Below are 19940 nucleotides of genomic sequence, written 5' to 3' on the forward strand. Positions count from 1 at the left end.
AGATTATGAGGATTAGGAGATGCAACCAGAAGAAGTTCAACCAAAAGTCAAACTCAAAATTCTCCTATCTCATTTAAAATATGCCTATCTTGAAAAAGAAACAATTTCCAGTGATTATTTCATCTTCTTTGACTGCAGAATAAGAAGAAAGATTAATTGAAGTCTTGAAAACACACAAAGGAGCCTTAGGATGGACTATAATAGATATCAAAGGGATTAATCCAGCTGTTTGTATTCAAATAATCCTCATGGAGGATATCTACAAACCAATAGTCCAACCCCAAAGGAGATTAAATCCAGCAATGGAGGAAGTGGTAAGAAAGGAGATTGTAAAACTTTTTGCAGCATGTATCATTTATCCTATTTCAGACAGTCCTTGGGTAAGTCCTGTTCAGGTAGTGCCAACGAAAGGAGGTATGACAGTTATTAAAAATAAAAATAATGAACTCATACCTACCAGGACTGTCACAGAATGGAGAGTCTGTATTGATTATAGACGTCTCAATGATGTTACTAGAAAAGATCATTTTTCTTTGCCATTTATTGATCAAATGTTGGAAAAAATTGCAGGATATGGGTTTTATTGTTTTCTTGATGTCTATTCAGGGTATAACCAGATACCAATTGCACAGAAGATCAAGATAAGGCAACCTTCACATGTCCTCATAGAACATATGCTTATAGGAGAATGCCATTTGGTTTGTGCAACACCCCTGCTATATTTTAGCGTTGCATGTCAGCAATTTTCTCTGACATGATCGAGAAATTTCTCGAGATTTTTATGGATGATTTTACACTCTTTGGAAAAACATTTAAGGATTGTCTTTATCACTTGACTTTAGTTCTTAAGAGATGTGAAGAGACAAACTTGATTCTTAATTGGGAAATGTCACGACCCAGATTTCCCATCCTCGGGAGTAGTGATGGTGCCTACTAGTGAAAGCTAGGCAAGCCAACCAACTGAACTATTTACCTTGTTTCCATTTTTAATCCGATAACAGTTAAGAGCCAACAATTAGATAACAATAGAATTGAATAAGCGGAAGGCTGCATTATAAAGTTTTAATAATACTGATAATACCAATCCATAACAAGTCTACCCAAGACTAGTGTCACAACTTCACAAACTATCTAGGATTACTACAAATAAAGGTCTAAAAGAAATAAATACGACACTATCTCTGGAAATACATGAAAGAAATAGGAATAGTAGATAGAAGGAGACACCAAGGCCTACGGACGCCTGCAGGACTACCTCGGGTCGCCTGATGAACAAGAAACAACAATCTCACTGCGGTCTAAAGTCTACAGAACTGGGATCTGCACAAAAGAGTGTAGAGTGTAGTATCAGCACAACCAACCCCATGTGTTGGTAAGTAACTAGCCTAACCTCGGCTAAGTAGTGACGAGGCTAGGACCAAACTACCAAATAAACATGTACAGTTAAATCATATACAGCGGAAATAGAAGCAGATAATTACAACTAAAGTTGGGCGGGGGAAACATGCTGCGAGGAGTATCGGATAACAACAGAATATTAAAGAGGAATGCAAAGAAACTAAAATTCAATTACTAACAGAGTAAGAAAAACAAACACAGTATTCACTTTCATCTCTTTCTTGTTGCAGGCGTGCAACCCGATCCCATTTCAAATATTACCGTGGCGGCGTGCCACCTGATCCCATTTCATATATCTTGTTGCAGGCGTGGAACCCGATCCCATTTCATATATCTCGTTGTAGGCGTGCAACTCGCTCCCAGTTTATATATCTCGTTGCAGGCGTGCAACTCGCTCCCATTTCATATATCTCGTTGCAAGCGTGCAACCCGCTCCCATTTCATATGTCTCGTTGCAGGCGTGCAACCTACTCCCATTTCATATGTTTCCGTGGCGGCGTGCCACCCGCTCCCATTTACAAATCAACATCAATCATAAAGGATAACATCAAGGGCTCAAAAGTACACAACAATATCCCGGCAAGAGAGACAATATCGTAAACAATAACATCGTGGCAAGGGAGACAATGTCATAACAATAACATCCCGGCAAGGGAGACAATATTATAAACTATAACATCCCGGCAAAGGAACCAACAATGATAATCAACATTTTAGGCATGAACAAATTACAACGGAGTCACAACAATTACAATACGAGACTCACGGTCATGCTTGACACCGACGTATAGATACTCGTCACCATGCCTATACGTCGTAATCTACAATTAACACATAGCAAATAAGACACAACTCCTAATCCCTCAGGCTAAGGTTAGACCAAACACTTACCTCGATGCCACGAACACAATTCAAGCCTCAACTATCGCTTTACCTCTTGATTCCACCACCAACTCGCTCGTATCTAGCCACAAGTTACTTAATTATATTATAAAATGCTAAATGAATGAATTCTAATGCATGGAAATAAGTTTTCTAAAGTTTTTCCCGAAAAGTCAAAAATCGACCTCGGACCCGCTTGGTCCAAACCCGAAATTCAAACCAAAACCCGATTACCCATTCACCCCCGAGCCCGGATGTATAATTGGTTTTGGAATCCGACCTCAATTTGAGGTCTAAATCCCCAAATTTTAATATTCTTAGGTTTTACCCAAAATTTCCAATTCCACCATGAAAACCCTAGATTCTAGGATGAAATCTTGTAAAAAGAAGTTAAGGAGTGGAGAAAATAAGTTAGAAATCACTTACAAATGTTTTGGAGAAGAAAGGTTGTTTGAAAAATCACCTCTTATATTTTTAGGGTTTTGAAAAGTGAAAAATAAATGAAAATCCCATTTAAATATACCCCTCTCAGACCCTCTGTGCGGACCGCACAAAAATGATTGCGGCCGCGGAGCTCACAATGTTGACTGCAGTGACATGCTTTAGTATTTTGGCCATAACTTTCTCTACAAATATCCAAATTATGATTTCTTTACCTTTTTGGAAACTAGACACGAAGAGCTACAACTTTCGTTTTTGAGTCATCTAAAATTCCTTGTAGATAAAAAGATTTAGGCTTCCGAAGTCAGACCAGTGAACCTGCAAATTCTTCCTCACCGCGGACCGCACAAAATCGAGTGCGGCCGCAAAGCCCCCCACCGCGGACAACACAAATCTTTGCGGACCGCACTGGCGGGTTCAGAGATATGCAACTTCTTTGAACCCGCAACAACTATGTTTTAAGCCTAAACATCCCGGAACCCACCCGAAACTCACCTAAGCCCTCGGGACCTTAAACCAAATGTGCATACTAATTCAAAAACATCATGGACCTACTCGTGCGATCACATCATCAAAATAACATGTAAAACCATGAATTAAACCTCAAAACTCATCATTTTCATCAAGAACACTTAAAGTTCATAATTCTTCAACCGGAAGTCCAACTCACGTCAAATAGACTCCATTTTCACCAAATTTCACAGTTATCATTCAAATACTATACAAATTTGTACCGGGTTCCGAAACCAAAATACGAGCATGATACCAATGGTTTCAAACATTAATTCTTTTCTTCGTTTCATAGATAATTCAGCAAAATAATTTCTTTCAAAAATTGATTTCTAAGGCTTGAGACCTCGAAATTCATTTCTGGGCATACGCCCAAGTCCCATATTGTACTACGGACCTCCCAAGAACGTCGGAACACGGATCAAGGTCCGTTTGCCCAAAATGCTGACCAAAGTCAACCAAAATCAAATTTTTAACTCTAGAGATTTCTATTTCTCATCTTTTCACATAGAAGGCTTTTCGGATATAGGTCCGGACCACACACGCAAATCAAGGTAAGGTAAAAAAGAGGGTTTTAGACCTCGAAACACTGAATTTATTTCTATTACAAGTATCCACCTCTAAAACAACCGTTCGTCCTCGAACAAACATAAGAAATATGTACCTGAGTCGGAAAAAAGATGGGGATAACGGCTCCGCATATCGGACTCGGACTCCCAGGTTGATGCCTCAGCAGGCTGACCTCTCCACTGAATACGAACATAAGGGAAACTCTTCGACCTCAACTGATAACCTGCCTGTCTATAATAGCTACCGGCTCCTCCTCGTATAAAAAGTCCTTGTCCAACTGGACAGTGCTGAAGTCTAACACATGGGATGGGTCGCCATGATACTTCCGAAGCATGGACACATGAAACACTGGATGTACGACTGATAAGCTCGGCAACAACGCAAGTCTATAAGCCATCTCCCCCACTCGATCAAGAATATCAAACGAGCCAATGAACCTAGGGCTAAGCTTTCCCCTCTTCCAAAATCTCATCACACCCTTCATAGGCGACACCCGAAGCAATACCCGCTCACCGACCATGAATGCCAAATCATGGACCTTACGGCCGACATAACTCTTTTGCCTGGACTGAGCTGTACGAAGCCTATCCTGAATGATCCTGACCTTGTCCAAGGCATCCTGTACTAGATCCATACCCAACAATCGAGCCTCTCCCGGCTCAAACCATCCAACCGGAGACCGATACCGCCTACCATATAAAGCCTCCTAAGGAGCCATCTGGATACTCGACTGGTAGCTGTTGTTGTAGGCAAACTCCGCTAAAGGCAAAAACTGATCCCATGAGCCTCCAAAATCAATGAAACAAGCTCAGAGCATATCCTCCAAAATCTGAATAGTCCGTCTGAGGATGAAATGTTATGCTCAACTCAACTCGTGTGCCCAACTCCCACTAAACTGCTCTCCAAAAATGTGAGGTAAATTGTGTATCTCGATTTAAAATGATAGACACGGGCACATCATGAAGGCGAACAATCTCCCGGATATAGATCTCAGCTAACCTCTCAGAAAATAGGAGATTGCCATAAGAATGAAATGCACTGACTTGGTCAGCCTATCAACAATAACCCATACTGCATCAAACTTCCTCTGAGTCCGTGGGAGTCTAACAACGAAGTCCATAGTGATATGCTCCCACTTCCACTCAGGAATCTCAATCTTCTGAAATAGACCACCAGGTCTCTAATGCTCGTACTTAACCTACTGACAATTCAAATACCGAGCCACATATGCAACAATGTCCTTCTTCATCCTCCTCCACTAATAATGATGCTGCAAATCCTGATACATTTTTGCGGTGCTCGGATGAATAGAGTACCGGGAACTATGGGCCTTATCTAAAATCAACTCCCGGAGCCCATCCATATTAGGCACACAAACTCGACCTTGCAGCCTCAAAACTCCATCATCTCCTAATGTAACCTGCTTGGCACCTCCGTGATGCACCGTGTCTCTAAGGACACACAAATGAGGATCATCACACTGCTGATCTTGGATACGCTCCAATAAAGAAGAGCGAGCAACTGTGCAAGCTAATACACGGCTGGACTCAGAAACATCCAACCTCACAAACTGATTGTCCAAAGCCTGAACATCCAGAGCAAGCGGTCTCTCACCGACCGGAATATACGCCCCATACTAGCTGACTTCCTACTCAAAGCATCGACCACCATATTGGCTTTTTCCGGATGATATAAGTTGGTGATGTCATAGTCTTTTAAAAGCTTCAACCACCTTCTCTGTCTCAAATTTAGCTCCTTCTTCTTGAACAAGTATTGCAAACTCTTGTGATCCGTGAACACCTCACATGTCACGCCATACAGATAATGCCTCCAAATATTCAGTGCATGAATAATGGCAGCTAACTCCAAATCATGGACTAGGTAGTTCTTCTCATGAATCTTTAACTGACGCGAAGCATAAGCAATGACCTTGTCATCCTGCATCAATACCGCACCAAGTCCAATACGAGATGCATCACAATAAACTGTATATGGCCCTGAACCTATGGGCAAAACCAACACTGGCGCCGTAGTCAAAGCTGTCTTGAGCTTCTGAAAGCTCGCCTCACTCTTACGACCACCTAAACTGAGCACCCTTCTGGGTCAACATCGGGGCTAAAATAGATGAAAATCCCTCCACAAACCGACAATTATAGACTGCCAATCCCAAGAAACTCTGGATCTCTATAGCTGATGCGGGTGTAGGCCAGTCCTTGATTGCCTCTATCTTCTTTGGATCTACCTGAATACCCTCTGTTGAAACAATATGACCCAAGAAAGCAACTAAACTCAATCAGAACTCACAAATCGAAAACTTATCATACAACTGACTATCTCTCAAAGTTTGAAGAACCACTCTCAGATGCTGCTCGTGCTCCTCCCAGCTGTGAGAATAGATCAAAATATAGTCAATGAAGACTATCACGAACGAATCCAAGTAAGGCCTGAACTCTCAGTTCATCAAATCCATAAAAGTTGCTGGGGAATTTGTCAACCTGAATGACATCACCAAGAACCTCATAATGCCCATAAGTAAGACTGCCCATACTGGCTAACTTCCTACTCAAAGCATCGGCCACCACATTGGCCTTTCCCGAATGATATAAGATGGTGATATCATAGTCTTTCAATAGCTCCAACCACCTTCTCTGCCTCAAATTTAGCTCCTTCTGCTTGAACAAGTACTGCAGACTCTTGTGATCCATAAACACCTCACATGCCACGCCATACAGATAATGCCTTCAAATCTTCAACGCGTGAACAATGACTACTAACTCCAAATCATGAACCGGATAGTTCTTCTCATGAATCTTCAACTGCCGCAAAGCATAGGCAATGACCTTGCCATCCTACATCAATACCGCACGAAGTCCAATACGAGATGCATCGCAATAAACTGTATATGGCCCTGAACCTGTGGGCAAAACCAACACCGGTGCCATAGTCAAAGCTGTCTTGAGCTTCTGGAAGATCACCTCACACTCGTCCAACCACCTGAACTGGGCACCCTTTTGTGTCAACCTAGTCATCGGGGTTGCAATAGGCAAAAACCCCTCCATGAACCGACGATAATAGCCTGCCAACCCCAAGAAACTCCTGATCTCTGTAGTTAATGATGGTCTAGGCCAGTTCTTGACTACCTAAATCTTCTTCAGATCAACCTGAATACCCTCTACTGATACCACACGACCCAAGAATGCAACTGAACTCAACCAGAACTCACACTTCGAAAACTTGGCATATAACTAACTATCCCTCAGAGTCTGAAGAACCATTCTAAGATGTTGCTCGTGCTCTTACCGACTGCAGGAATAAATTAAAATATCATCAAAGAAGACTATCTCAAACGAATCCAAGTAAGGCCTGAACACTCGGTTCATCAAATCCATAAAAGCTCCTGGGGCATTTGTCAATTCGAATGACATCACCAAGAACTCATAATGCCCATACCGAGTGTGGAAAGCTGTCTTAGGGACATCAGATGCCCTAATCCTCGACTGATGGTAGCCAGATCTCAAGTCAATCTTCGAAATACCTTGGCACCCTGAAGCTGATCAAACAAATCATCAATCCTCGGCAATAGATACTTATTCTTGATTGTAACCTTGTTCAATTGCTGGTAATCTATATACATTCTCATTGATCCATCCTTCTTCTTAACAAACAACACCGGCGCACCCCAAGGCGAGACACTAGGTCTAATGAAGCCTTTTTCAAGCAAGTCCTGCAACTGCTCCTTCAACTCTTTCAATTCAGGCGGGGCCATACGATATGGCGGGATAGAAATGGGCCGGGTGCCAAGAGCCAAATCAATGCAGAAGTCAATATCCCTGTCGGGTGGCATACCCGGCAGGTCTGAAGGAAATACCTCAGAAAACTCACGAACAATAGGCAGAAAATCAATCGAAGGAACCTCGGCACTAGAATCACAAACATATGCCAAATAGGCCAAACACCCCTTCTCGACCATACGCCGAGCCTTCACATATGAGATAACACTACGGGTAAAATGACCAGGAGTCCCTCTCCACTCAAGATGAGGTAAATCCAATAAGACTAAGGTCACAGTCTTGGCGTGACAATCTAAGATAGCGTGGTAAGGTGATAACCAGTCCATCCCCAATATGACATCAAAATCAACCATGTCTAGCAGTAATAAGTTTACTCGGGTCTCAAGACCCCCAATCACAACTACACAAGAATAATGAACATGATCTACTGCAATAGAATCACACACTAGTATAGACACATAAATAGGAGCACTCAAAGAATCGCTAGGCATGACCAGATACGACGCAAAATAAGATGATACATAAGAGTATGTAGACCCTGGATCAAATAGCACTGAAGCATCCCTACTACAAACCAGAACCGTACCTGTGATAACTGCATCGGAAGCCTCAGCCTCAGGCCTAGCTAGAAGAGCATAACATCGGGACTAGGCCTCACCACCCTAGACTGCATCTCTGGGATGACCTGCAGCTTACTGGCCTTCACCTCTAGTGGTCTGAGCTCTACCTCTAACACCTCTACCTCCACCTCTAGCTCCTCTACCTCTACCTCTGGCTGGCTGGGCGAGCTGTGGAACACTCGGTGCCTGAACCATGGCATGAGAACCCGGATGCTGAGAGCTGCTCGATACTTGAGGATAATATCTAGCAATGTGCCTCGTGTCGCCACAAGTAAAACAAGCCCTCGGCTACTGGGCTGACGACCCTGAAAACTCTGAAGTGGAGGTGCACTGATAGGAGTTGGTGGTACACTGTAGGACTACTGATCGGAATGCTGCATGTGAGAACCACGGCCACCTGGGGCACTGTGAGAAGCCTGAAGTGCTGACTGAAAAGGCCTAGGAGGATGGCCTCTACCAAAAGAATCTCTGCCTCCAGACGAGGTGCCACTAAATCTGCCTGAATGACGAGGCCTCTTGTCAGACCCCTAACCACCTCCCTGCGACAGAACCATCTGAACTCTCCTGGCCACATTGGCCGCCTCCTGAAAATAAATCTCACTCCCCGCCTCTTTAGCCATCTAAAGTCGAATAGGCTAAATGAGCCCCTCAATGAACCTTCTCACACACTCTCTCTCAGTGGTAAGTATAAGTAGAGCGTGATGGGCCAAACCAATAAACCTGGTCTCATACTGAGTAACAATCATAGAACCCTGCTGGAGACGCTCAAATTGCCTCCGATAGATCTCTCTCTGAGTGACAAGAAGAAACTTCTCCAAAAATAGCTAAGAAAACTGATCCCAAGTCAAAGCTGGTGACCCAATTGGTCTAGCCAAACAATAATCCCTCCACCAAGTCTTGGCGGATCCAAATAAGCGAAAAGTAGCAAAGTCGACCCCATTGGTATCTACTATCCCCATGTTCATGAGAACCTCATGACAACTATCTAAGTAATCCTGGGGATCCTCAGAAGATACACTGTTGAAAGTGGTAGTAAAGAGCTTGGTAAACCTATCCAATCTCCACAAGGCATCAGCAGACATAGCCGCTCAATCATCGGCCTGGGCTACTACACCCGGCTAAACTGCTCCAACTGGCTGAACTACTGGAGTCTAAAATTAGGGAGTCATCTACTCCGGAGTGCGGGTAGCAGGAGTCTGGGCCCCTCCTCCATCCTGAGAGATGGTTGGTGCTACAGGAAGTAAACCTGCCCGAGTGACACTCTCCATAAGGCCCACTAGGCGAACCAGAGCATCCTGGAGTACCGGGGTAGCAATCAACCCCTCTAGGACCTGAGCTGGTCCTGCTGAAACTGCCTGGGTCGGAACCTCCTCGTCAAACTCAACCTAAGGCTCCGCCACTGGTTCTGCTGCTCTGGAATGAGCTCTGCCCCTACCTTATCCTCTAGCACGGCCTCGGCCTCGCCCTCTGCCCTTGGTGGGAGCTACTGCTGGGGGCTCAGGCTATTGATCAGTGGATGAGGAAGTGCGTGTTCTCAGCATCTTTTAAAGAACAAAGTAGAAATCTAATCAGCATTGAGAAATCAAACTGCACGATAGGAAAGAATACATATGAAGTTTTTCCTAACTCTGTAGCCTCTGGGGGATAAATATAGACGTCTCTGTACCGATCCCTCAAACTCTACTAAGCTTTTTTGTGTATTCTGAGACCTATGTAACCTAAAGCTCTTATACCAACTTGTCACGACCCGGATTTCCCACCCTCGGGAGTCGTGATGGCACCTACTAGTGAAAGCTAGGCAAGCCAACCAACTGAACTATTTACCTTGTTTCTATTTTTAATCCAATAACAGCTAAGAGCCAACAATTAGATAACAACATAATTGAATAAGCGGAAGGCTGCATTGTAAAGTTTTAATAATATTGCTAATACCAATCCATAACAAATCTACCCAAGACTGGTGTCACAACTTCATAGACTATCTAGGAGTACTACAAATAAAGGTCTGAAAAAAATAAATACAACACTGTCTTTGGAAATCCATGAAAGAAATAAGAATAAAAGATAGAAGGAGATGCCAAGGCCTGCGGACGCCTGCAGGACTACCTCGGGTTGCCTAATGAACAAGAAACAACAATCTCACTGAGGTCCGAAGTCTACAGCACTGGGAACTACACAAAAGAGTACAGAATGTAGTATCAGCACAACCGACCCCATGTGCTGGTAGTGCCTAGCCTAATCTCGGCGAAGTAGTGACGAGGCTAGGACCAGACTACCAAATAAACCTGTGCAGTTAAATTATATATAACGGAAATAGAAGCAGATAATTACAACTAAAGTTGGGCGGGGGAAACATGCTGCGGGGAGTATCGGATAACAACAGAATACCAAAGAGGAATACAAAGAAACTAAACTTCAATTACTAACAGAGTAAGAAAAACAAACACAGTATGCACTTTCATCTGTTCTTGTTGCAGGCGTGCAACCCGATCCCATTTCAAATATTACCGTGGCGGCGTGCCACCCGACCCCATTTCATATATCTTGTTGTAGGCGTGCAATCCGCTCCTATTTCATATATCTCGTTGCAGGCATGCAACCCGCTTGCATTTCATATGTCTTGTTACAGGCGTGTAACCCGCTCCCATTTCATATGTCTCCGTGGCAGTGTGCCACCCGCTCCCATTTACAAATCAATATTAATCACAAAGGATCCTGACAAGGGTACAAAAGTACACAACAATATCCCGGCAAGGGAGACAATGTCATAACAATAACATCCCGGCAAGGGAGACAATATTATAAACCATAACATCCCAACAAGGGAACCAACAATGATAATCAACATTTTAGGCATGAACAAATCACAACGGAGTCACAACAATTACAATACGAGACTCACGGGCATGCTTGACACTGACATATAGATACTCGTCACCATGCCTATAAATCATACTTTACAATTAACACATAGCAAATAAGACACAACTCCTAATCCCTCAAGTTAAGGTTACACCAAACACTTACCTCGATGCCGCGAACACAATTCAAGCCTCAACTATCGCTTTACCTCTTGATTCCACCACCAACTCGCTCGTATCTAGCCACAAGTTACTTAATTATATTAATAAATGCTAAATGAATGAATTCTAAAGCATGGAAATAAGTTTTCTAAAGTTTTTCCCAAAAAGTCAAAAATCGACCCCGAGCCCGCTTGGTCCAAACCCGAAATTCGAACCAAAACCTGATTACCCATTCACCCCTGAGCCCGGGTGTATAATTGGTTTTGGTATCCGACCTCAATTTGAGGTCTAAATCCCCAAATTTTAATATTCTTAGGTTTTACCCAAAATTCCCAATTCCATCATGAAAACCCTAGATTCTAGGATGAAATGTTGTAAAAAGAAGTTAAGGAGTAGAGAAAATGAGTTAGAAATCACTTACTAATGTTTTGAAGAAGAAAGGTTGTTTGAAAAATCGCCTCTTATGTTTTTAGTATTTTGAAAAGTAAAAAATAACTGAAAATCCCATTTAAATATACCACTCTCAGACCCTCTATGCAGACCGTACAAAAAGAATTGCGGCCGCGGAGCTCACAATGTTGACTGCAGTGATATGCTTTAGTATTGTAGCCATGACTTTCTCTACAGATGTCCAAATTGTGATATCTTTTCCTCTCTGGAAACTTGACACGAAGGGCTACAACTTTCGTTTTTGAATCATCTCTAAATTCCTTGTAGATCAAAATATATAGGCTTCCGAAGTCTGACCAGAAACTCACCCGAGCCCTCGGGACCTCAAACCAAATGTGCATACTAACTCAAAAACATCATATGGACCTACTCATGCGATCACATTATCAAAATAACATGTAAAACCATGAAGTAAACCTCAAAACTCATCATTTTCATCAAAAACACTTAAAGCTCATAACTCTTCAACCGGAAGTCCAACTCCCGTCAAATAGACTCCATTTTCACCAAATTTCACAGTTATCATTCAAATACTATACAAGTTTGTACAGGGGTCCGAAACCAAAATATGGGTCCGATACCAATGGTTTCAAACATTAATTCTTTTCTTCATTTCTTAGATAATTCAACAAAATAATTTCTTTCAAAAATTGATTTCTAAGGCTTTGGACCTCGAAATTTATTTCCGGGCATACGCCCAAGTCCCATATTTTACTGCGGACCTCCCGGGATCGTCGGAACACGGATCCGGGTCTGTTTGCCTAAAATATTGACCAAAGTCAACCAAAATCAAAATTTTAACTCTAGAGATTTCTATTTCTCATCTTTTCATATAGAAGGCTTTCCGGATATAGGTCCGGACTATGCACGCAAATCAAGGTGTTGTAATAAGGAGGTTTTTAGGCCTTGAAACACTAAATTTATTTCTAAAACAAGTGATGACCTTTTGGGTCATCACAGGAAAAATGCCATTTTATGGTTACTGAGGGAATTATTTTAGGACATAAAATCACTGCTAAAGGGATAGAAGTTGATAAGACTAAAATTGATCTTATAGCAGGATTACCCCCTCCCACAACTATAAAAGGCATTAGAAGTTTTCTAGGTCATGTAGGTTTTTACAGACGATTCATAAAAGATTTTTCAAAGATTTCAAAACCGCTGACTAACCTCTTGATGAAAGATACTAAGTTTAATTTTTTAGGTGATTGCCTACATGCATTTGAGACCCTTGAGAAAAAGTTATCAATTGCCCCTGTAGTTGTGTCCCCTGACTGGAATCAATCTTTTGAAGTTATGTGTGATGCTAGTGACATATAAGTATGAGCTGTTTTAGGCCAGAGAAAGGATAAGATTTTTCGTCCAATTTACTATGCTAGTAGAACAATGAATGAGGCTCAACTTAATTATGCTACAATAGAGAAAGAGTTATTAGCAGTAGTATTTGCATTTGATAAATTTCGTCCATTTTTTATTGGAACTAAGGTCACAGTTTTCACTGATCATGCAGCTTTGAAATACCTCTTAGCAAAAAAAGATGCTAGACCTAGATTGTTAAGATGGATTTTACTTCTGCAAGAATTAATCTTGAGGTAAAAGATAAAAAGGGAACGAAAAATCAGGCACCTGATCATTTGTCTAGATTAAAAATCCTCCCCTTGAGTTTAGTGAGATAAAGGAAGAATTTCCTGATGAACATATTTTTTTGATCGACTCATTAGTGACTCAACCACCCTGGTTTGAAGATATTGCAAATTACTTGGTTGGAAAGTGGACATCCCAAGATCTCTCATACCAACAAACGAAAAAACTTATATCTGATGCTAAGTATTATCTGTGGAACGAACCTTACTTGTTTAAATTTTGTGCAGATAATATCATTAGAAGATGTGTACCTGAAGAAAAGATGACTAAAATTTTATATCACTGCCATGATGGAGAAATTGGAGGTCATTATGCAGCAAATCGAACAACTTTTAAGGTTTTGGAAGCTGGATTCTTCTGGACGACAGTTTTTAAAGATGCCCGAACATATGTTGCACAATGTGATAGGTGTCAGAGAACAGGTAACGTCACTAAAAGAGATGAAATGTCATTGCAATTGATACATGTATGTGAAATTTTTGATGTTTGGGGAATAGATTTCATGGGACCTTTTCCTTCTTCTCACTCTTTTGAATATATTCTTGTGGTTGTGGATTATGTATCAAGATGGGTTGAAGCGATCCCCACAAGAAAGAATGATGCTTGTACAGTGTGTAATTTTCTTAAGAAAAATATTTTTACTAGATTTGGCACACCGCGAGTCATCATTAGTGACCAAGGAACTCATTTTATGAATATGCAATTCTCTACTTTGCTATTAAAATATGGTGTGACTCACAAAATAGGAACAACATATCATGCTCAATCTCAAGGACAAGTTGAAGTTTCAAACCGCGAGTTAAAAAGAATTTTTGAGAAGATGGTTGGAAATTCTAGGAAAGACTGGTCTTTAAAATTAGATGATGCATTATAAGCTTACCGAACGGCGTTCAAAACTCCAATTGGAACATCCCCATAAAGACTAGTCTTTGGAAAAGCTTGTTATTTGCCAGTTGAATTAAAACACAAAGCTTTTTGGGCTTTGAAAGCACTAAACTTTGATTTAACCTCTGCTGGTAAAAATAGATTTTTTCAGGTTAATGAATTAGAAGAGCTGAGGCTGAAAGCCTATGAAAATGTAAGAATTTTCAAAGAAAAAACAATAATATGGCATGACAATTTGATCCATCAAAAGAGTTTTAAAATTGGTGATAAGGTACCTCTTTACAATAGCCAACTTAGGCTATTCCCTGGAAAATTAAAATCCAGATGGACATGTCCTTACAATGTTACAAAGGTTACTTCATATGGTGCTATTGAGATTCAACAGATTAGTGGTAGAGACAAATTTAAAGTAAATGGTCACAAACTAAAATTATATTTTGGAGGGCCATTTGAGAAACAACCATCAGTTACTCTAATTGAATGAAGAATCATGTAGAAAATAAGTCGAGCTGACGATATTAAACTCAGAACTAAATTTTCCTACCATAGCCATTGAGAGTGAAGCAATGGAGCCTTATAAGTCCCGTATAAATTTGCATAATAAAATTGCTTAGCCAATTGATCTGGTTAATATCCAGGTTATTGTACAACCAGAATATTTTATGAAGGCCTCTACAAAAATAGAGTCACCTATACAGGAGTAATTCCATGGTGATCGGTATGCCTAAGTGACTGGTTGGTTAACCGTTTAATTGTGCAAATTAATTACTGGCTCAGGTAAGTTTTTGTTTATATTTAAACCAAGACCAAATGACTGATAAGGTCTTAAATTCATCAGTCTAGTACACATAGAATATGTGTGATACAGTTTCTTTCAAGCTTTCTTCTGTGATTGTAAATTTGAAAGCCAAAAAGTTTTTTTTTTACATGTAAAATATATATTTACCGATATATGTTTTAAAATTATACATATAAAAATTATTAGTGGTAACAAAATAATAGAATTATTAGTGTAAGCACGTGATTTTTGCCCAATATGAGAATTACTCCCAAAAAATCCAAAAATAAAATGATTTTTCTTTGGTGTGCAATTTTGTGATATTTTGTGATATTTTGAATAATTATTTGTATTTGTCTGTGCGTGTTTATTTGCTAAATTAATAAAAAATACAAAAATATGTCGCATTTTGCATGTAGGATTTAATTCTACAATTGTTAGTAATTAAATTTGTTTTACAAAAATTAAAAATTACAAAAATAGGCATCGTTTGCATTTTTAGCATTTAATGTCCAAATATACAATTTTATGCTTAATTATTACTTAATTGTGCGTTAATTGTTATTGGGAGTTAATTTGCGCCTTTATAACTTAATTTAGTTCTTAATAATAGTTTAAGTATTTTTATAATTTAGTTTTAGAAAAATAAAAGAAGAAAAGAGAGCGAAAATATAAAGAAAGTCGGAATTGGGCCTCTTCTTCAATTTCAAGCTATAGGCCCAAAAAATGGCCCAATCTTCCCTACGACCCAGTCCATTTCGAACTGGGTCGACCCAGTCCATAACCCAACTCCCCCTCTTCATTTTCATTTTTTCATTTTTACAAAACAAAAACAAAACAAAACAAAAGACAAAAACCAAAAACCCTAAAAAACCTAAAAACACATCCGCCCCCCCTCTCTTTGCTTCTTCTTCTCCAAGCTTTCCTCACACCCCATCCATGGCTACCTCCCATGGCTGCGCTTACCTTCTTCTTCGTCCACTCAGAACAACCAACGTCACCACCATCCACGTCGACCTCCCCGTTGCATCGCCGGAAAACCCTCAATCAAAGAAGAAAAAATATCAAACCCACCGCTGCCCGCTTCATCCCCGTCGTCACTGAGCTTCGCCATCAACATCCATGGCTGACCAGCACCAGCATCACGTCCAAACCACCACCAAACGCCATTGTGTCTCGCTGCTGCCCTTGTTTCTGAAACACCATGGATTCCATGGATGCGGCTCGTCGCTGCTTACTCCGTCGCTAGCCAAACACACGAACAACTGCTCCAGCTGCCTCGCGACTGCTGCTGCCATGGCCTCCGCTGCTGCTGCTGTTCGGCATCGATCAACTGCTACTGCTTCACCAAAATACGTTGACAAAGCTCCTCCATTGCCGCAACGCTGCCAGCCCGTCCGTTACTGCCTTGTCTGCTGTTTCAACGACTTCCATGGCCATGTTTCGGTTCTTTCATTGCCATGGACACAGCTAGATTGCTGCGCACGTTGCCATTTCTGTTGTTCCTTCATCTTCTTCGTGCTTCATATTTGTTTTAAACCGGTTAGTTTGGTTTTGAGTCTATTTCGTTTTTATATTTTTCGAAGTAAAAGCTGATAAGTATTTGATTCTTGTTTGTTTTGTTTATCGTTTGAATTAATTTTTAGTTCATGTTCATGTTGATTGTTAAATTAATTTTCAGATTTTAAAATGGAAGTTTAATTAGTTGTTTTCATGTTTATTTCATGTTTGTATTATTGTTTAAGTAAGTATTTGTTAGTTTGATGTTTGTTAGATTCAAATTGAAATTTAATCAACTATTTCTTCAATTTGTTTCATGTGTTTATGTATTGTTAGAAATTGTTAATATTGTTAAGTTCAAGTTTAAATTCATAATTGTTTCTTCGTCGATCTTGTTATTTGTTTAAAGAATTTAGTTGTATTAAAGGAATATATTGTTTTAATCGTTTAATCCGTCATGTTTGTTGTCTTAAAATAGATTCATTCATGTTCATACTTTGTTTGGATGATCTTGAATCCGAATTTTGTATAGTTTGATTTCTTGTTTACCATTTATGATTATTGCTTGAATTGTTCTCATAATCTTGTTTAAAGTTTAATATAAGAATTGTTTGTTGTAATGTTGTTAGAATTGATTTTAAGTTCAATATGATTGAATTTAGAAATCTTCATACTTTGTTTGTTGTTGTTGTTGAATCCGAAAATAGGATTGTTTGTTGCTAAAATATTGTTCAAACAAATTTTAGTTGTTCTTTGTTGTTCAATTCGTGTTCATGTGATTTATTGTTGAAATGTTGTTAAAATCGTGTTCATGTGATATTGTTGTTATGATGTTCATCCATGTTCATATTGTTGTTTGAACATTGTTAGAAAATTGATCATATTGTCTATATTTTGGTTAAGTTTGATTAATTGATGTGTTATAGCTGATGGGTAGTTTGGTAAATTTGTAGTACATTCAGGGGTAGTTTGGTAATTTCAATAAGGTCGGAGGGGGTAGTTTAGGAATTGTACATTTTGAAATTGTTTATTTGAAGCATGGGGGACAAAATGAAATGGGGTGGGTTGTGATATGATTATTTAATATAAAGGGGGGACAAGATTTAAATTAAAGGGGAATCTTGCATTATTTTAAATAAAGCATGGGGGACAAAATATAATGGGGTGGTGTGATATGTTTATTTAATGTAATGGGGATGAGTGGAAAGATAATGGGTTGGGTAGAGAAAAAGTATTGATTTTAATTAATTAAAAGGTTTATGGGATGTGTTATATATGTGAAGTCTTGAAGACAAATAGAGAACAAGAAATACATAGAGAGAGAAATAGGGAGAGAGATACGAAAAAAAATACACACACAGATAGAGAGAAAAATTCCGAAAAATATTTAAGCTTTCAAAATAAAAATAAAACTAAAAAAAATCTACTGCTTTCTTTCTTTGTTTGAAATTAGTATTAATGGTTGTTGTTTCATTTAAAGCTTAAAGCTTTTGTTTTTGGGATTACTACTCCACCGGTCTGTTACTGGGTTGTTACTGTTGCTGGGCAGTTGTTGCTATTGTACTGTTATTATTGCTGCTGATTCTCATCATCATTTTCTTTTGCTTCCAATATCAGGTACATATCTGAAAATTCATGTCATGAAAAGCTTCAACATGGCAAGTAAATGAAGTTTGATTATAAGGATGTTTTCTACTCATTTAAATTTTATTAGTTTAAGTTTCAGTTTTGTTTTAGTTGGTTAATATAGTATTAAATCAATTGGTAGATTAGTTCTCTTTCTTAATAACAAATGGCTTAGTTATTTTAGGAACGCGATCAACTCATTTCTTTTAATATATGAAATAATGTCAATGATTTTTTACAAAATATAGAGTTAGTGTTTGCAAATATTCGCATAGGCAGAATATAAGAATTGGTTTATTTATCTCAAACCCAATCTTCGTAAGCAAAATTAACCAAACAATTATAACCTCGGACTAAAAACAAGTGGTGTAAAAGAAGGATGAGATTTATAGATTGTAACTTTTTAAGTCAAAAAATGTGTAAATAGCGTTTGCTCCAAATATAACAATGAAAATTCTTCAAAAAATATTACTTCATTTATTAAATCAATTGTTTTCCTAAGTTTTATACGCAATTCGCTTTTTGGGTAGATAAATATTGTATTTACCATAAAAACGGTAGTATTAATCACACGTTGTTTATTTTTATTTTATTTTTATTTTACTCTTTAAACTCATGGTTTTTGAGGAATATAATTCACACGTAAAAAAATATAATTTGCGGTCACTTAATGAATTGTGAATTCTTTTCAAGGAATTTAGAGGCATCTCAAATAGTGATTTCTCATGACTCTTACATTTAAAATAGATGGATGCAATAAACATTTGTAGAGAATTTATATTACTGTCAAGAATATTTGCATAATTAAGGATGCGTTCGCGTGACTTGATTATACTTCTAAAGGCGATTCGGATTATGCGTTCGCGCAACTTCGAGCAAATTTTTAATAAAAAGGGGTTCTTCGGAGATCATCAATATTAATTTCATATAACCCGAGATGTGCAGTTCACTATTTAATCATACAAGAGCGACAGACGTTCTTAATTTTATTTAAGCACAATTTCGAACTTAAGTCTATTTTTATAATAATAAAAAAAATTCGAAAATAATAATAATTATATTATCAATATCATTGTGTACACGTGCGCGTGACACAACTCCGCATGTTTTAAAAAATATAATTTATAACACGAATATACGTACGCGTGATTCGATTCAAAGAAGGGTCTTTAAATCTAAATAGAAGCGGTAACAATAAAATCATGCAATAAAAATGTATTTAACAAATCAAAATAATCAAGCCGAATATAATAGTTGAGCGACCGTGCTAGAACCACGGAACTCGGGAATGCCTAACACCTTCTCCCGGGTTAACAGAATTCCTTATCCGGATTTCTGGTGCACAGACTGTTAAATAGACAGAGTCATATTCTTTTCCTCGATTCGGGATTAAAATAGGTGACTTGGGACACCCTAAATCTCCCAAGTGGCGACTCTGAAATAAAGAAATAAATCCCGTTTCGACTGTCCTTTATTTGGAAAAAACTCCCTTGCACCCTCGCGGGGGCGGAAAAAGGAGGTGTGAAAATTAGTATTTGGTATTAGCATGCTGGTTATAAAACTTACCCTTGGTAATACAAATAAACTCATCTTTTATTTTATTCTTAATTGTTGTTCTTGTATAGTATTAAAGTTTTCAAATAATTATTCGCATGATTTCAAACATATTTTTTTCATTTATGCCATATAACTTCAAAGTTTGAATTTGTGCTTTTGTGATGGCAATAATGAATCTCCTAATCCGAGAAATAGTTGAAATTGAGAAACATTATGATCTCAACAGGTAGAATCAATAAAGCTTTGCTAGAACTTTCCCAAATGT

At 39.0% G+C, this 19940-nt stretch overlaps 2 protein-coding genes across 2 annotated transcripts; both read left to right on the plus strand.

Moving 5' to 3' along the window:
* The first annotated feature begins 302 nt into the window (after positions 1–302).
* LOC138885020 (uncharacterized mitochondrial protein AtMg00860-like) lies at positions 303–13005 on the plus strand. Its single transcript, XM_070165903.1, has 3 exons — positions 303–414; positions 571–698; positions 12646–13005. Exons 1-3 carry the CDS (start codon positions 303–305, stop codon positions 13003–13005), a joined length of 600 nt encoding a protein of 199 aa, XP_070022004.1.
* Positions 13006–13071: 66 nt separating this feature from the next.
* Positions 13072–14698, plus strand: LOC138885021 (uncharacterized). The gene is made up of 3 exons (XM_070165904.1): positions 13072–13277; positions 13354–13795; positions 14366–14698. The coding sequence occupies exons 1-3, from the start codon at positions 13072–13074 to the stop codon at positions 14696–14698; spliced, it is 981 nt and encodes a 326-aa protein (XP_070022005.1).
* The last annotated feature ends 5242 nt before the right edge of the window (positions 14699–19940 follow it).

Source organism: Nicotiana sylvestris, chromosome 2 (assembly GCF_000393655.2).
Source record: "Nicotiana sylvestris chromosome 2, ASM39365v2, whole genome shotgun sequence".
Lineage (NCBI taxonomy): Eukaryota > Viridiplantae > Streptophyta > Magnoliopsida > Solanales > Solanaceae > Nicotiana > Nicotiana sylvestris.